The 20,115-nt window shown below is 35.5% G+C and overlaps 1 protein-coding gene across 10 annotated transcripts; it reads right to left on the bottom strand.

The window, feature by feature from the left end:
- Nucleotides 1-13,123: 13,123 nt before the first annotated feature.
- LOC127968909 (uncharacterized) lies at nt 13,124-17,943 on the bottom strand. Of its 10 annotated transcripts, none has more exons than XR_008156159.1 (5): nt 17,919-17,943; nt 16,944-17,077; nt 16,705-16,844; nt 16,491-16,583; nt 13,124-13,843 (listed from the first exon to the last, which is right to left on the bottom strand). XR_008156159.1 is itself a non-coding variant. In XM_052570329.1 (5 exons), exons 1-5 carry the CDS (start codon nt 17,388-17,390, stop codon nt 13,517-13,519), a joined length of 786 nt encoding a protein of 261 aa, XP_052426289.1. In that variant the 5' UTR covers nt 17,391-17,830; the 3' UTR covers nt 13,124-13,516. The 10 variants fall into 10 exon arrangements, 6 of the variants coding, with proteins under 6 accessions (XP_052426289.1, XP_052426291.1, XP_052426294.1 ...); XR_008156161.1 differs by having other exon boundaries at nt 16,944-17,059; nt 17,919-17,937; XR_008156158.1 differs by lacking the exon at nt 17,919-17,943 and adding an exon at nt 17,187-17,823.
- Nucleotides 17,944-20,115: the final 2,172 nt, after the last annotated feature.

Here is a 20,115-nt window from a genome sequence, read left to right on the forward strand (position 1 = left end):
GTCAATCCACAATGGTGATGCTGTTCCAAACTTGATGTTTTATTGAACGTCACAGTGCGATCCCATAATATGCTACATGTGTTATCATGACACAAGCTTGTCTGTATGGTTTGAGTGTTTAGATGGTTTCTTTCTCTTAGCAACCAGAAATACACTGCACAAGTTTCTGCTCCCAGCAACTGAAATGTAGTCTGGATTTATCTTATTTTACTTTACTTTGCATCATTTTGTTTGTCTCACAATCTTTCTATGTTGGTATCTGAATTATTTGGCTAGATCAACTCTGACTTGTCATCCAAACCCCTTTGACGTAAAATATTTACTTGAAGTACCCTGGGATTAAAAAATAAATTAAAAATAAAAATCAATCTTTTAAAACCGTATTCATGTTCCCAGCTCTCTGATATCAGTTAATAGTCAAATAATAAAATATTTATTTAGTTTTAGTATGTTAATAATTTTAAATACTCTTTTAGTACATGTTTATTTTACGTCATTATGATTTAATTATCAGCTTTTTAGCACCCTGTAGATTTCCTCATGAACCACCAACAAACCACATTTTGGGAAACCATGGGCTTGATTGTTAGTTATAGACTAATTTGCTTTTAAAAGTTTGATTGGACACACATTCTTTAAAACCATGTTATCCAGTCGAATACTGTACCACTGCCATACTTTACTAGCTTAACCTCCAGCTAGCACCATCAATCATGTACAGGCTATCCAGAATGCAGCAACATGTTTGGTCTTCAATCAGTCAAAGTGGAGCCATGTCACAACCCTCTTGTTGGCCAGTATTACATTTAAGGCTCTGAAGATAGCATATAAGACCACCTACTAGTCTATACGGTCTTACCTAAACACTGTCCTTCAAATTTATGCTCTCTTTCCCTGCAGTCAGTCAAAGTGTGATGCCTGGTGGCTACACCAAAACACATTATGGTGTCAAACAAACCTCTGCACTCCCATGATGGTGGAACATGTTGTTTCTTTGGACTTTCTTTACCTAACAGCAGTAGGGTTTTTACAGATAAAGTTCTTTACACTAAAGGTTCTTTTAAGAACCGTTCACTTTAAAGGTTCTTTGGGGAACCAAAGGTGGAATTGTTGTGAAAAGCTCCTTTTGTAACCTTTATTTTTAAAAGACTATCAAAGTATGAAATGGACACATTTAAATAGAATTATTTCTATCTAACTACATCTTAAGCACCTTGAGTATCTTCAAAGAACATCCACACTCCAAAAGGCCATCAAAAAGCCGATAGAAAATCTCATTGATGGTCCTTATAAAATCGGATCATTATCTCTCTGTTTTCCGCTTACTTTCTTCACACAAGTTTCTCCGTGGGAGGCTCTGCTCTCCGAAGGGTGCTTGAGAGTTTGAGGCTGCTGTGTGGAATCAGGCCAGGTCTCTATCTACTTTAGCTCCCAGGTCTCAGCCCTGCAGGGACTCCTAATCAATGCCCGCCTCTCGCCCCTCATTATGATCCCTCTCCCGTAGTGACCTGATGCGATTGCTAATTGGGCTATTTGTGTGGGGCTGAGTGGGCCTGATGTTCTTCCTGCTCGTCAGTGTGTGCGTGTTTTATGATGTATCTGGGCTGTTTACTTATTTATTTGAAGCATGCACCTTCTGGAGTCTGTAAGGTGGTTTGATGGACTGCATCCCGAAGGAGTCTCCTGAGGCCGTTTGTGTGTCTGCGAGTGTGTCAATGTGTGTGAGACGCCACGGCGGTGTCCTGCTCATCACCGCTCAGCATTCATTTCACACCGTCACCCTCTGGGTCGTTTTTATTTACATTCCAATCAGTGCCGTGCCAGATTGCTTGATCTGCAGGAACAAATTGGGAATAGTCTATGATATATGGTTGAAAACACTCTGACAAGAGGCGGCACACAAATATAAATTCATGTGCACGGCACATATTGAGATCTGGTCAATGATCCAAGTCAGGACCATTACTCCTCTGTTTGTTATTTAAATGCCTTTGCACAACACTGGCACCTGGAGTATGCTTTCGCTTTCACATGCTAAGAGAAAGGCCAGTGGGAAACTGCCGGTTCTTCCTGAAGTGATGGGCACTTTTCCGGTTTTCTTTCGTGATCCATTGTTGTCTTTATTTCCTTTTTCCCTGCAGCTGACTGATTCTCAGAATGGAGGTGCTTGACAGTCACTGTCATCTGTAAAAGACACACTTTATTCTCACAGGAAGGCAGCGGTGAGATGGAAAGATGAAGGTAGGACAGAGGGTGTCATTCATCGTGTCTCTCAATTCACAGGTCTGTCACACTCCCCTCAATCCTCTGAAGGCTTCGCAAAGGCTTAGTGCTCGAGATCCTTTGGTCAATAGCTGTACTTGACCTTTTACAGTCCAAAAAGTTTGTGCGTGTTGGTGCGCTTTACCACAGCGTGTGTCATGTGTGAGTAGCGCTCCTGCCTGACAGGTCCCGGGATCAATCCGAATTCATGTCAGTAATATCTTCTCACAGCTTCTGTCCTTGACCTGGTGCTCAGTTGCTGTCTGAATGACTTTAGTGGTGTCTGAGCTCCACAGGAGATGACCTCGAATGATGGTGATGAAGCATCTTTGGCAATGAAAAAGTATGACGAGAAGTGAATGCAGTGATTTTACCACTCTTTTTACTGTGCTCTCTGTCCAAGGTTACATGCTATTTCCATTTTCAATTAAATTAATCTTTGAACTGTATCAAACCAAAGGGAATAAGTGCTGTATAAAAAAATACATATCTAACTTGAGAATCTATCCAGGTGCACCAGTATTAAAGGGAAAGTTCACCCTCATGTCGTTGCAAACCTGAAGACCTTCATTCATCTTCAGAACACAAATGAATCTATTTCTGGTGAAATTTGACTGCTTTCTCACCCTTCATATACAGCAACACAACTACCACATACAAGGCCCGGAAAGGTAGTAAGGACATCTAAAGTAATCCATGATGTGACATCAGTGGTTCAACCGTAATTTTATGAAGCTAAGAGAATACTTTTTGTGTGCATAGAAAACAATAACAGTTTCTCTTCCATGTCAGTCTTTGATGCGCATTCATGAGAGTACTACAACATGTGTGTACATTCCTCTGCTTGTTAACAAGGTGAAGCACATCTGGATTCTATGTCAGAATACTGGCTCCTGAATCAGCTGCACCACAAGAATATTTTGTGGTTCTCTCGTGAACGCGCATCAAAGACTGGTCTTTTGAAAACCGATACTTTATTGAAATTGTTAAATTGAACCACTGAGATCACATAAACTATTTTCCTTCTGTCCTTATTGTCTTTTTGATCATGGTAGCTGCATTGTTCTCTATGCAGGGTCAGAATTATAGAAGCATATGGGTAGCATTATTCAATTTGGGATGTAATATGCAGAATGACAATGCAATATGTAAAATGGCAATGCATTTCTGTATTTATATTTACATTTTCCAATACATCTGTGCAACGTTTGGTGCAAAATGAAAATGAAAATTAAATTACATAATTTTCATTTGCCATTTACTACACCAGTTTTAAAATGTAAAATGAATATTAATTTTAACGCTTTATAAGTTGCAAAATTAAAATGGAAATGTATTACAGAAATGATTAGATATGTCTAACATGTTAAAGCAAAAACTGTGGCAAAATGATCATTTAAATGCTATTTTTCTTAATTGCATTAACACTCACAGTCAAGACACTTACGATTGCATTTTCATTCGGTGTCCCGCAATGAATGTCGCAAAACTCAATGTGCACATTGAAAATGCATTCCGAGCCGATCACGTGTCCCCGCCCTCGCGCCACGTCAATCATTGTGTGAACAAGGCGGGGCTTACAGAAGGTCAGAGACTCAAGTCTCAAGAAGAGGATTCAATCAAGTGAGACAACATGGACAAGACAGTTGGTCCGTGTATGTTTTGATCATTTCGGTTTATGGCTTCAATATTTCAGTCGGACTTGTGGGCGGAGCTGAAACGCTGCTTTCATCTGATTGGTCCAATCGGATCGGTTTTCATCTGACAGCCTTCAGCTGAAATGTCTGAAACTACACTCACTGTTAATTAGCATAATATTTGAATCAGATGTAGCTGGGCACATAATTCGTGCTGCTGAGACCTGCAAATTATTTCTAGGTTGTAGTATTGTATGAATATTGTCCCAGTGATAAAAACAGTGCAAATAGTTCTGTCCCTTTGGATAACAGTAAAGTGGAAATAAATATAGTTAAATTTATGAAATAAAATTAAATAGGATTTTTTTGGGAAGGTAAGTCTGGCCAGTTATACAAGCAACACGAGTCGGACGAGTCTAAAGATATGAGCTGAATTGGGTGAAACATTAAAGTTCTAGTCTGTGTCAATTACTCTCATAATAAATAATAATAATAATGTTAACTGTATCGGTATAAGTTGCATCAGTCCAAAAATACGTCATGACGAGGAAAAAACATATATAAGTCGCACTGGACTATATGTCACATTTATTCAAGACCAAGAGAAAACATTACCGTCTACAGCCGCGAGAGGGCGCTCTGAGGTAGGCTACAGGAGCACTGAGCAGCATAGAGCTAATTTTACTATTTTTATTTAGAAATGTAACTATATTCATTTTTACAATTATTTATTAATGTCACACACACACACACACACACACATACCTAGTGCCTTATGACTTAAAATATGAGAGTGGTAAATGTTACAGACATGGAACTGTTCAGTCTATTGTTGATTTTAAATTCCACTTCACTGTTATCCAAAGGGACAGAACTATTTGCACTGTATTTATCAGTGGAACAATATTCATACAATACTACAACCTAGAAATAATTTGCAGGTCTCAGCAGCACGAATTATGTGCCCAGCTACATCTGATTCAAATATTATGCTAATTAACAGTGAGCGTAGTTTCAGACATTTCAGTGCTTCACTCGCACTGACTCTTATTTTGCCTGAAAGAATGACAAGACCGAGCTGAAATCTGTCAGATGAAAACCGATCCGATTCGACCAATCAGATGAAAGCAGCGTTTCAGCTCCGCCCACAAGTGTGAATTAAATATTGAAGCCATAAACCGAAATGATCAAAACATACACGGACCAACTGTCTTGTCCATGTTGTCTCACTTGATTGAATCCTCTTCTTGAGACTTGAGTCTCTGACTTGAGTGTCTTGACTGTGAGTGTTAATGCAATTAAGAAAAATAGCATTTAAATGATCATTTTGCCACAGTTTTTGCTTTAACATGTTAGACATATCTAATCATTTCTGTAATACATTTCCATTTTAATTTTGCAACTTATAAAGCGTTAAAATTAATATTCATTTTACATTTTAAAACTGGTGTAGTAAATGGCAAATGAAAATTATGTAATTTAATTTTCATTTTCATTTTGCACCAAACGTTGCACAGATGTATTGGAAAATGTAAATATAAATACAGAAATGCATTGCCATTTTACATATTGCATTGTCATTTTGCATATTACATCCCAAATTGAATAATGCTACCCATATGCTTCCATACTATAGAAGCATACTGAATGCTCTCAGATTTCAACAAATATATATAAATTTATTTTCTGAAGATGAATGAAAGTCTTATGGGTTTGGAGCGACATGAGAGTGAGTTATTAATGAGAGAATTAATGACTACAGTGTTATTAAATTCTTAGTGCTTTTAAAGATTAACTTTTAGTGAGCCTTATTTATTTCATAATATTAACATTTTTTGTGTACATACATCTCTTGTCAGTTGATAACCAATGTAAAGTATTTTACTTCTTTCAAATCTATGCATTCCACAAAATTTCAGCTTTAGCATGTCTTAAAGTTCACAGAACAAAAACAAAGCCTCATTTTCTGAGTGTGTGATATTAACTTCATTATTCGTACGAACAAAACACTAAGGTCAGTAAATATGTTTATTACAGTGAGGTCCTTCCACTTTCATCTATTTCTTTTTAAATGTCTGAATATTTGAAGTTATTAGCCTTGGGATAAATACTGGAACACTCAACATGAGAAAACGTTTCTATAGTTTACCTCCATTCCCATTAATCACACACACACACACACACAAACAAAAGTTCTTACTGCGATCTGTAAATTAATTATTTTTTCATTCTTTGTGAAGGTGAAGCCAAAAAGAAAAGCCTCATACAGTGCATCTCTTTCTTTGCTGTAGTTCTTAGCTGTTAAAATACATAAACATGATGAAGTGAGGCTGGCTTTTTCATCATGTATCAAGCTTCAGTCTTATTCAAATGCTCAAGCTGGTAAATAATTCATGGAAGGTGATGTACTTCATATTTCCTGAGCTTTGGGATTCATGTAATTTTCCCAACACCAAATGGTGATTGATAGACAGATAATGATGTAATTATCTTAGTGAGACTTAGTGCTCTTCTATTAAAGGGGATAATGTTGCTGTTGTCCTTCTGGAATTCAGTTGCTAATTTTACCCTTTAGAACTATTATAAAACGACAGCCGACATCCTGGAATGAGGGGATCGTTTAAGGTGCACAGTCTGATGGCGTGATACAAAGGTTAAATTCTTCTTTTCCGAACCAGTTTGTAAGTATTGAATGTGCACACTTACTCAGAGCTTTTCAAGGATAACATCCACACTTTGTTTTATGAAAGGACTAAAAGGTCACATAGCTTAATAGAGAAACCAATTACTTCAGCTCCTCTCGATAATGAGAATGTTGATCAGCTGAGTCCTGACATTCATGTATCAGATTTCCTCACAGCATTTATTATTTATTATTTCCAATTTAAGGTCTATTAAAAACATTCTTTCTGGTTGATTGGCTTTTGAGATCATTTTAGAACACATAGTGTTTTCAGTTGTCATGTGTCTCCTGAGGCGTGTTTCTGCGTGACTTGTTTGTGTTTGGAACAACTTTAAAGTCTGGTAATCCTGCTTTTTTGCCCCCCCCCCCCCCACCCCAGATTTAAAATGTTGTCTAGTGAATTCAAACCTTTAAATGCTTACGTTCTTATGTTTGCGTGGCTAATCTTAAGAGACATTCACACATAGGGATTTGCAAAACAATTACTAGTAAGACAAAACAACTAGAAGTCATTCATTTTCAATGAGAGTAATTTCCTGTGGCATGATTGACTGTTGGAAGTGCATTGTGGGAATGTTCAGTGATGCAATGCGTTTAATTTTGAAAGAAAATTTTAAAAAGTTGTTAATGCTACTGTGAGACACAGTATCACTGTATCACACTACACACACATAGTACACTGTCACAATCACCTGTGTTAAAAGTGATTTTGATTCATGCATTGATGATTATTCTTGTTCCTGAAATGATGCATTTCCTTGCCTCTTAGAATGTTGATTTTTAACAGCAAGGAAACATATCCTTTATCCTAAATCGTCTCCTATAACTTCAGGGCATCCAGAGGTAGAAACTGTGAAAATCCCATTATGCTGTACACTCTTTCCCTATGTTTTTATTTTTTGCTTATTAGCCTAGTAGATACATTTCAAGTTTATTAACATCTAATTTATAAGTTAAAATATTCAGAAAGTGGGTAGACTGAATTTAGACTGAACAGAGTCCTTTCATAGGGCTCTTAATACAGTCATCTCATGGAATTTCTGAAGACAGTCTTCAGTTTTCAACCTTTACAAGACCCCAAACAGTTTCTATAAATCCTAAAAGTATAAAATGTCTCATACTGAGAAATACATTTAAAATGTGCATGTGTGTGTGTGTGTGTGTGTGTGTGTATATATATATATATATATATATATATATATATAATTATTATTTTTATTATGTTTTATATATGTCCACAGTCCTGCTGCAGGTCCTTTGTGGTGAAATGCTATTTCATGCATACTGAGTTTTTTAAACTGTTAAAGAGTTGGATTCCCATGCTAAACATGGACAAAGTTTCAAAAATTAAGTTGTACGTTTGAAGGAGTATTTCTGTTCCAAAAATACTCCTTCCGGTTTGCCACAAGTTTCGGAAAGTTTTTTTCGAGTATGGCTCTGTGTGACGTTAGATGGAGCGGAATTTCCTTATATGGGTCCTACGGGCACGTCTGATGGAAGAGCACGCGCTCCAGTATAGCGAGGCTGAGCACACTGATCAGAGCGAGAGTGTCGTGAAATGTCACAAAAGAGTGTTTTTGGTTGCCAGGGCAAGACAACTCTGCACAGATTACCAAAGAAAAAACAGAATTAAGGGATCAGTGGACGGAGTTTATTTTTACAGAGGATCAACGGAGTTGTGCAAGTGTTTGTGTTTGTTCCCTGCATTTCGAAGATGCTTGTTTTACAAACAAGGCCCAGTTTGACGACGGATTTGCGTATCGTTTATTTCTTAAGGATGATGCAATCCCAACGAAAAAGAGTCACGATCGTGTGTTGGAACCGCAGGCGGTGAGTAAAACTGCTTAAAATATCTCTGCCTCCTTGTTAGTGCGTCCCCTCCTATGCTGGAGACCCGGGTTCGAGCCTCGCTCGGAGCAAGTCGTTGCTGCTGCTGCTCTCGTTCAGTTTCAGCCTCTGGATCTGATTCTGGATCATAAATAAATGGCTGAATCTGACTGTTGGTTTGTTTTGGATGATGGTTTCACAGCTTCCAAACGCTCTCAACGCAAAAGCCTACTGGCGCTCGTGATTATTTAGCTCCGCCCACACGTCATGCCTCCAGCCGGTCGTGTTTTTCCGGGAAAAATCGGTACAGACTATCTTTCTCTTATGAATATAGTAAAACAAAATACTTTTTTGAGTTATGAAGGATGCAGTACTACTCTATAGGTACTCAAGATTAACAGGATATTGAGTGAAAACGAGCATTTCACCCCCCCTTTAATTTTGTAAAGAGGAAGTTTGTTTGAGGGCCACTTATTTTGGCTTGAAGTTTGACAACATTTTTATGACCACACAGGTAGGCTATTCCGAAGTATACTCTTGTTTTCAAAATGCAAATAAGTTGTCCCTAGTACATGAAAATATCACTTAAATTTCATATTTTAAGTCGTACTTCTGGGATGTCATACGTCAGCCAAGCAACTATGAAATGATTTTTCAGCCACAGTTCTGTGCACTAGATTTATGTTTGGTAATAAAAAGGACATTTAACACATTTGTGAACTGAGTTTTGTGGAGAGCTATTTTGTTAAATTGACTTGCGTTTGCTCAAAATTAGGGCTGTCACAATTCCTCAATTCAGTTTAAGTACTCGATAAAAAACAAATCCAAAATACCAAAAGTGGCACATTTTTGAATTCTGTGCTGTTGTGTATTCAATGCTATTGTGAATTCACAAATGCCGTGATTCAAATTAATGTATGACACGCAGGTTTAATACTGTATACGTGCTTTAATTATTTACATACGTATGTGTAGGTTATATACACGCACATGTCAGATTGTCTCTGTTCACAGTAGTAAATGCTGCTCCACACAAACTGTTATCATTTACATGTGTCTCGAATCCATCTCTGGGATTTTTTTGTAAGTTTGGGTTTATTATAAAGTTAATCTGGGAATGACGTTTCATTAGATTTGTAAGGTAAATGATTCATAAACCTCTGCAAACACAGAATATGTCAATATCTTTCTCAATTTGATAACTGTTTCACACAATTTCAAAATAAAGGTAGAAACCATAGCTTTGATTTCACACATTTTGATATCTAAATGCTCAAAAAAAGTGGCTTTAGCATTTCTGCCGTAAAGAAGTGCCAAAATATTAACGTTAAAGAATTAAATGTTGTATAGTCAATATTAAACAATTAGATTGTGTTGTGAAGATTAAAAAGAATCATATCATCTGACCGTAGGCACCCTTTGCAGTCATTTGTTATAATGCTATATTAGCTCTGTTTACAATATATTATGTATTTTAGCTCTTTCATTCAATAAAACCATATGATTACTTGCTTTTGATACTTTATTTGAAATAATAATTATTTTTTTATTGCTATTATAAATATATTTAAAGTCATTTTAAAGGCTTGTGTTCAACTAGGTTTCTTTTTATTGCCACACACACAAAATTGAATTATCCGATTACTCGATTTAATTGTCAGAATAATCGGCCGATTACTTGTTTAACAAAAAATAATCATTAGTGCCAGCCTTAATACTTTATTCTTTTTAAGGCAAACATTTCTACACAAAACTCAAAATATGATCCTGCATTTACAAACTTGTGAAATAAATAACTCCTAAGAAGCTGCCATTGAGATGAATGAGAATGCTTAATGGACAGCTCTCTCCAGGTGTTATAGACCTCCCTGGGTTAAACCGTTGCAATGTGTGGCTCAAGATAATCAGAGAATCCTCAGGCAGTAAATTATCTGATTGCTGAAACATTCTAAATGGACAGTGGGAAAACAAATTTCATCTAATAGATGCAAATTTGTATTTTCAATAGACTAATTATGCCATTTATAAGACTTTCTTTTTAAACAAACAGTAGTCTACACAAGATGAAATGTCACATACTGCATCATTGTCTAAAAACACAGAGAAGGCTGGAACACAAATAGTAGGATATAACAACACCATCAACAAGAAGAACTGTTGGAAAATCTCACCTTTCTGTCATAAGAGACAGTGTGACCCGTCCAGACTGGTGTCATTCTGCACTTGATGATGTGTAACTGTTAGCAGTATCAGTGATGTACTACAGGTCAGTTGTTACCATGGTCACCACAATGGAAGTGCCAGTTATATTTTGTGCTGGTGTAATATCTTATTGACTCACTGTGTGCCAAATCATATGTACATTGAGAATACTTAGTGCACACAATAACTGTAACTTTCTTCAATTCAGATTGTGCAGGTTTAAATTTGTAGCTTTGTCCAAAATCGCATACATTTTAAAATATTTTTTTTTATAAAGTATGTTTTATATAGAATAGTATGAATCTGTATAGTATGACTTTAATCTGGATGTGCTACACTCTAAAAAACATGGTTCTTTACACATAAACTGCATCCCAAATTACACACTATACACCATATAATCCTAAATAAAGTCATATCATTATTGATTTACTGGAGTTCCACCATCCAACTACACAGACTGCCAACATGACTGTTCTTTTCAAATATTGTTTGTATGCTATCTCAAATGCAGCCTAGTGCATCAGATTAACCACCTTTTATACTACTGTATACTGACATTATACTGTAGCCACAGTGCAGTTTGAGTTTTTAGATAATAATTTGAGTACATTCTGTGAAATTAAAATGAGAGGCCTTTTGAAAATTTTAACTGAACCAAATTTTCATTTCGTATGACCACATCACCCTGCTGTCCCTTCACTGCAAAAGAACAAGCAGCTGTATAGTGTAATTCATCCCTTTTACACTGCCTTAAAGACAGAATATATTTAAATGGCTTTTTTGACGTCTGTGATTTAAAAAAAAAATGGAATAACATCTGTTCTGCTTCATCGTTTGGTTGCAGTCCACCTTTTCATCTCATTCAGCCGAGTATGTAAAGATTAAGTACTGTTTTGTTGGATGGAATGGACTCTTCTGTGCTTTAAAAATGTTCCAAAGGAAGACATTGAAAAGGAACCTTTTGTTTGACAATAAGACATATGACTGACTGTATGCCTTCACTTGTCAATAGAACAGTGTTACTGGAGACTTTGAGGGAGCCACAAATGTCGTTTTTTTAAGACAGCTGAGAATGTATTGACATGCCGATAGGAAATATCTAGCCAGGGGACAAATGTGTTGGCTGCTGATGCATTAATTGGGAAGGCGGCTGTGGTGCTCACAGCTCCTGCTGGGAGCTCTGTCTCTCCTCAGACTTATTCAAAACACATCCAGACAAGCACCTGCGGCTGCTCAGCACACATTGTGTTGAAACCAACACGGTGAATCTGGCGGCTTTGCCACATTGTCGGCCAGTGCTGTCTGGGCAGGCTGACAGAAAGCAAGACAGATGAGTGTAGTCATTTTTTCTCTTATTAGCATCTCAGTTGACAGGGAGCATTTAAAATACTAGTCCTCTTTGAGAAATGGGGATCTGACAAGGGTGATGGAAAGGAGCGGTGATGAGGAGTTTGGATCTGTCAGTCTACTCCAGATCTAACGATACACACCACATGCAGGTAAATCTCCCCTTTGCGCATTGACATGAGTTAGTTCTCTTTTAGAGAAACATTAAAGCTGGTTTCTAACCAGTGAAGAAACGGACAACTACAGCTAGGAGCCTTTAGTGTGATGTACAGACTAGAACTCAGTAGGTTTAACACTCGGAATGGTCCAGCAGAAAAGAGAGAGAGAGAAACCATCTATTGTTCTGGTTTGTGTTGAGAGGTTCTCTTAACTGTCCTTTATTCTGACAGATGGGTGCTTTCAGCCTGCTTTATTCAGAAAAACTGCTGACTAAGATAGAAGACTAAGCATATACAACTGAATAGACAGGCTCTTGGGCTCTACGCAGGGCCCTGCGTCTCCCAAATGCTTTTTGGTAATGTAATGACTTCAGTTCATTCGTACTGAGTGAGCACCTTTGTGTAAAGACAGAATATATGATGAGACTCATGTGTTAGAAGGAAATGCAAGTTGATGCACTGACAAGCTTGGGATTGAATCTGAAAAACAGTGCATGTTTAATGCAAAGCTGAATGACTGAATTTGTCACATTTGTACGGCAAAAAAATAAAAAAATAAAATAAACTTCCGTATAACTGTGAAAAATAATATCATGCAATTTAAAATGACATGTAAGATGTAATTTAAAAGTCACAATTGTTACAAATAATGTTTGCGATTACACTGTAAAAAGCAATTAGTTGAATTTACTTGGAAAACCTGTGGAAACTGATTACCTCAAATCTCTCAAGCAAATTAGTTAATCAATTTTGAGTTGATACAACTTATTGCAGCTTTGCAAATCTAACTTGGGTATTTGTAGTGGTAACTAGAAAACTTGAGTATTCGTAACTCAATCTGACCAGTTGAGCCAACTTACACATTCAAGATAATTTTAGTACAATCAAAAGAGTAAACTTAACAAGTCTGCTTGTTCACATTACTAGAAAAAAGTGTGGAAACTGATTACCTTAAATTTCTCAAGTAAGTTGTACTAAAAATTCTAAGTTAGACAGACAAAATATCTTTGACACAACACTGGGACATTTATTTGTTCCATAAAACAATGTCATGCCTTCAAATCAACACAGCACACTGCATTTTTTCACATACAGCAATTACATACAATCAATGCTCCCTTTTTTGACATTTTTACCTTTTCTCACAGTGGTGAAATACAGCATTTTTTTCTAAAATTAGCACCTTTTCTAAAACAAACCACTTAACCCTGTTAAGCAAATTGCACGTTTTCCTACAGGAAACAAAAGATTCTTCTGTTTTTTTAGTACTGAACAACCTTCCTATTTATTTTAAAAGTTTCTTTAAAGACTACACTATATTCTAAAATATAAAATTACATTCCTGATTACTATTTTCTATCTCCGCAATGGTCAATTCTGAACAAACTGAAAAATGGTCAATCATGGCACAACAATGTTACAGCAACAGGCGATTTTTCAGGTTTGAGAGACTTGCCCCGAGTGACAATCACACTTTGAAAGAAATCAAACATGTTCTTCAGTACAGCAGGATACTCTACATTCAGAGCATAAATGAGCCAAAAAAGCAGGCACATTGCTTTGGGAAGGTTTCCCAGATCATCCATTACAACTCTACCTTCCAAAATAATTGCAGTGAATGTGGCATCCAGATGCAAACAGTAAGGCACGGTTGCAGAGTCCTCAGGTATCACAAACAATATTCCGATTGAAATTCCGGACATCTCTCCTTTGTCATCACAGTCCTAAAAACATGAGCAGCATATGACAAGAATGAAGTGAAAGTAACATCATACATTCAGAACATATATTCATGTTAAAAATATGCAAATAAATTAACGTATTATGACGCAAAGTTCTTTTCATATTTGACACAGCAGCAGATGCAGAGGATGATTTTGTTTTCCTGCGATATATTTTGAATTTCCCACAATTGTTTTTTACTTGAGCTGCCACAAAATAAAATGTATTCTTTTTATTTAAGCTGCAGTCCATAACTTGGTGCTCAGGCGGTTAATAAACAGAACTGTCTGTGTCTTGTATAAGAACGTTGTAGCCGGAGCTACTTTTTATGTCGATAAGAATAAAACTAAAAATAAGTTTTGTTTTTTTGACAAATCACAAAAATCTACTAATTTAACTTAAGTTCAGTGTTTATTCAAGACATGTGAACAGTCAGTAATAAAATAAGAACTAATGAGCAAATCACAAGCAGTCGCACCAAATAAATACACAACAACAAAGCCACAAAATAAACAGGGGTTTAAGTTTCAGGCAGTTCTAACAATTCAGCTGCAGAAATTGAATAATTAAATGTAAAGCAACACTGAATTATCTTCACTACATAAATTAAATATACATTGTCTGGCCAAAATAAAATTCTAACACTTAAGTATTTCCAAGGATTATTTTGTTGTTGTTTGGCCAGGCAATGTAATTTCTATAGCTAAATACTATTGTTAGAACTACCCCAAAAAACGTAAACCCCCGTTTATTTTGTGTCTTTGTAGTTGTGTATTTATTTGGTGCTAGTGCTTGTGATTTGTTCATTAGTTCTTATTTTATTACTGACTGTTTACTTGTTACCACAAGACCACAGGAAACAGATGATTCTTCTGCACAATCTGACTTTGCTGCAGCCTGGAATTGAACTACTGGTTTCGTCTGGTCAGAGGATAACTGGCCCCCCAACTGAGCCTGGTTTCTCCCAAGGTTTTTTTTTTTCTCCATTCTGTCACCAATGAAGTTTCGGTTCCTTGCCGCTGTCGCCTCTGGCTTGCTTAGTTGGGGTCACTTCATTTACAGCGATATCGTTGACTTGATTGCAAATAAATGCACAGACACTATTTAACTGAACAGAGATGAATCACTGAATTCAATGATGAACTGCCTTTAACTATCATTTTGCATTATTGACACACTGTTTTCATAATAAATGTTGTTCAATTGCTTTGACGCAATGTATTTTGTTTAAAGCGCTATATAAATAAAGGTGACTTGACTTGTGAATAAACACTGAACTTTTAGTTAAAATAGTAGATTTTGTGGTGATACCAAAATGGGTCAAAACAATAAAAGCTCCAGTCCGTAGCTTTTTGTTTTGTGTTCAAAATTGACAATTTCTATAATGAGTCAGTACATCATGAATCCATTTTACAAACCATGTTTTTGGTTTCTTTGGGCAAAAAAGGATTCTTGTAGTTATTTTTATTTAAGTTTGAACCACTGATGTCCCATGGAATATTTTAAAGATGTCCTTACCACATTTCTGGCTTTTGGAACATTTTAGTTACATTGCTGTCAATGCAGGATCAGGAAGCTCTTCGATTTCATTCAAAATGCGTACATTTTTATTCTGAAGATGGATGAAACTCTTACGGGTTTGGAACAACAAAAGGCTGAGTGATTAATGACAATTTTTGTTTTTATTTTTGGGTGAACTATCCATTTACACAACTATGTCAGAAGAAACACCCATCTCCATATATTTCAGGATGACAGTGTCAAGATTCTTTGGACCAAAAGTGTGAAGAAAAAAAAAGGTTCAGTGAGCATGAGGAATCATTTTCATTTATGAATTGAATTGATCTTCACCCTACTGAAAGCCTTTAGGATATGCTGGAGTTGGCTTGACTCTCCCATTGTCATTACAAGATCTTGGCCAAAAATTAATGCAACTCTTGATGGAAATAAATGTTTCCTAACATTGTTGAAACAATGTCTCAATGAAAGCACAAAATGACGACAGCTATAGGTAGCCCAATGAAAAATTTAAAAAAAAAAACAATGTAATCTCAACATTGTCATTTCGGCATATGGACAGGAGTACTTATATAAAATATAAAAAGCTACACACCGCATTAATTAGGGATCAAATAATTATTGTCAAACTACAACATGCAAGAAACATCAATCACTTCAATAATGATTACATTATAAAATATTAAGTATTTGCTTATTAGCGATTAGTTCTTGTTGAAGGGATAGTTCGCCCAAAAGTGAGTATTCTGTCATTAATTACTCACAGTCATGTTGTTTTAAACCAGTAAGACCTTTGTTCATCTTCAGAACACAAATTAAGATAATTCTGATGAGATACCTCCTCTTTTCTGTTCTCCTTATCGGACTGTTGTCCTTAATTGTACCAACCTTTGTCTAATTTCCTAAACATTATTAACTCTTTTCGTTCTCATGATCTTACTCTCTTATCTAACTAATATTTTTTTGCTTTAATTTTTTATTTTCTATTAATTCTTAATTTATCTTTCACTTTTTCTGTATCCTAATTTTTTTCATATTTCTTAATTACATTTCCTATCAGGTCGCAAAATTGGTTTAAGAAGTGTTTGCAACAGTTAAATAACCAGAATAATCACAGACAAAGCTACTTACAAAACATGTCTTGTAAAAATCAGTCGGGTCTGCTCTAAGGAGAAGTGGAAGGCCATGAAGAACGGCTGTTCGCCTACCAATGATTTCAGATTTCTGTAAAGTTATGTAACATTGTAAAAAGTAAGAGTTAATAGCATTCATAGCACAAACACAACACAGAGCAACAGTTGTTTTACCAGAAAATAAATAAATAGGGTGTGCCTGTGTAGCTTACCTCATTTTCAATCTGTTGCAGAATCTTCTTAAGCTTACATCCAATGTCTCCCCCTTTGGCCTTGAAGATATGAATGAACCGTTGAGTGAATCTGTCCAGTTCTTGAAAATTCGGTTTGCAGGTTTTTGCCAGATATGCGACTGAACTCCAATATCAAAAAATAAATAAATAAAAAAAAGGTAAGCCAGACTAAAATTAATCACGTCACTGAAACATGCAAGTATAAATTAAACATCAACCTCAAAAGTGGTAAATGAAGTTGAATTTCGATTTTAAATCTGCATAGAAAATGTTCCGACTGGACCACCTCCTCCTCCTCCTGGATTTCACTCCTTTTGGCAAAGCAGAACCGACACTGCCAATCAATGAGCACCTAAATTATCAGAAAGACACAAAAAGTAAATTTTTAATTATATTAATTATAAATTAAATGTAGAGTAGACATTACTCTTAAAATTGCAATTTCAGTATGGACACTGCACCATTTCATTATTTTTCAGGTGCTGCCTCTATGGATTCTGTGCAGGGCTCCTCAAAACTGCGAAGTAGGCAGTGAAATATCAAAGGGGTATTCTTAAGTGCATTGGTCTGGCTACCATGTACGTTACCTGATGTGAATGATTTTTCGTTAAGTGCACTCTAAGTGAATTAAATGACTTGAACATAGACAATCGGTATAGATACATGGAATTGGAGTACTTCTTCCATATTTCAATCGGTAGTGTTTTAGCAGCTGAGCACTCTTTTCACACACACAAAAAAGGTGAATTTACACTTCCACTGCATGAATAAATCACAAAATCGAATATAGAAATGACTTAATGAAGCTATCGTAACGCATAAGTTATCTCACGCGGTTCATTTCCACGTGAACGACACGTGAAGAGCATGTTCTAGAAGCGGAGTAAGTTACAGGCCTCACAGTTAACGGCCTATGACAAAGCTCTTACAACTGATTAAAATCTCTTCCAAACTGTATATTCAAAACAATGTTTACTGAAAATCGATTTCTGTAATGTAACAAATAAGAAACTGGTCTCAACTGATGGTTAGACAGTAACGTATACTTCGTTTAAACTAAGTTAATAAAATGGACCTTTTGCGCTTACAACACATCGAGCAAAATAAATTATTTTATTTAAGTTTTTATGCTCAATACAATGACGACAGCGTACACGGTGAGAACTTAGTTTATAAGTAGGTCATCAACATACCTAGTTGTGCTGCCACACAAGTTCGTCGTCGTCGTCTCGATTCCGAACACCTGCGTCCATTTAACATTGCGCATGCGCAGAGACTGCGTCAAGCGGGATGAAAACGAGTTGACGAAAAATTCTTCCTCTTCTTTAGTTTTCTGGCGGTTACAGGCCGAGTTGAAGAAATGGCAACAGTTCTTAAACATATATTAATTGTTTCGTCCAGACCTGCCAATAAGCTTAAATCTTATTGGTTGTTCATTTATTTCACCCCACCAATGGGGAAAATTAAGAACAATATTTTTTATATTCATATATTCAAACCATAAACCATTGTACCATAAAACATGGCTGCTTTATACACACACACACACACACACATATATATATATATATATATATATATATATATACATATACGTATACATATATATACATACACACACACACACACACACACACATATATATATATATATATATATATATATATATATACATATACATTTACATATTTGATGGAAACTGTACTGACTTCTCTATATGTTATTCATTATGTTTTTTGTGCCAACCACATTGTTGTGTCAGCCTAGTCCAATACACTAGATGTTCTAAAGTTCGGATTACTTAAGATATTTAGTTTAACTACCGCATCTAACTGAAAGTTAATATTACACAGCCTAATCGAGTAAAACCAACAAATTTGCCAAAATCAGTTGTATTTACAAGCTTCTCTTAAGTAGATTCAATGATTACTTTTTACAGTGTATAGTCAAAATTATGATTTACAAAGTTGCAATTATGAGAATAATGTTTGCAGTTGCCAAAGAAGGGAACAATTGAGAGAGATGTTGCAAATAAAAAGATGCAGTCAGGACTATAAGAAATACATTTTTTTTTAATTATCAAAAATAGTAACAACTAAAGTTGCAATTGTGAAAAAAGTCAGAATTACAAGAATTAAATTTGTAATTGTGAAACATAGTAAAAGTTGACAGATATAAGGTTGCAATTGTGAGATACTTTCAGAATTACTGGCAATTATTGCCATATATAGTAACAACTGAGAGATATGTAGACTATATGAGAAAACAAAGGCATTATAATGAGGAAAAACACAATTGTGAGAAATAAAGTTGCAGTTGTGAGATATAATGCTGTAATTGTCAGAAAAAGGAAATGTAGCAATAACCGGGTTTTCATAATTCCTTAGAATTCTTGATTTCTTCACATATGGTATAAGATGAAATGCCACAAAGCATGCTTCCTCAAGCACTATTTTTATTGCATAAAATTATTTTTCATAACAATAATGAGAAATGAAGTCACATTGTCATCTACACATTTGCAATTGTGAGATATGAACTCAAAATAATGAAAAAAAAAATCTACTTGTGAGATACAAAATCACAATTACATTTAAAAATAGTCACAGTTGTGAGGTATTGTAACAATAATGATCTGTTGGTTTTATTTTCAAGGACTTTTAGCACTTTTAGCCTGCTTCTAATGTGTTGATACAGAGATTCATAAGTCATTGCAGGTGTTCATCACTGATTACCCTTGTTTAAGTTACTGTGTTTTAGTTCTGTTTGTCGGTACTCAGTAATGCACACGCTGAGTTTATGTTTGCCTTTTGTAAATAAAGTCTGTTTTTCTTCATCGCATTCCTGTTAAATAACATTCTGCTAGTTTGGCAGATATAAAATATAAAGTTGCAAATGTAAAATATAAAGCTTTTTTTTTCTATTTTCTCAATGGCTCATAATTATTAAGAATATTGACTTTATCACATAGTGTGGTTTTACCTCAAGAAGGAACACCACAAAAGTGTGCTTCCTCAAACAATAGCAGCATATTATTGAATAAAATAATTTTACATAACAGCAGGCAAATTCTAACATCAAAAGCGTAAAGGGTAATAAAAGCAACACAAACAAATTCAATAATGCATCGACTGCCCTTTCTGCACATTGATTGTTCATTAGAAGTAACAACGCTATCATAATTTATATGATGCCAACAAATTAGTTTTGTATACTATTGCATAACCCCCTCATACCTTATATCCTTAAAGGTTACAATAATCAGACTCTGTAGGATAGCTTTGCTTTTCCAGGAAGAGCCTTTTAGGAACAAAATGCTTTTAACATATTGTTTTGAGTCCTTGGAGATGAGAGGAACAAATAGTATTTTTATTTTTTTTTTTTTAATTA

This window comes from Carassius gibelio, chromosome B12, assembly GCF_023724105.1.
Source record: "Carassius gibelio isolate Cgi1373 ecotype wild population from Czech Republic chromosome B12, carGib1.2-hapl.c, whole genome shotgun sequence".
NCBI lineage: Eukaryota > Metazoa > Chordata > Actinopteri > Cypriniformes > Cyprinidae > Carassius > Carassius gibelio.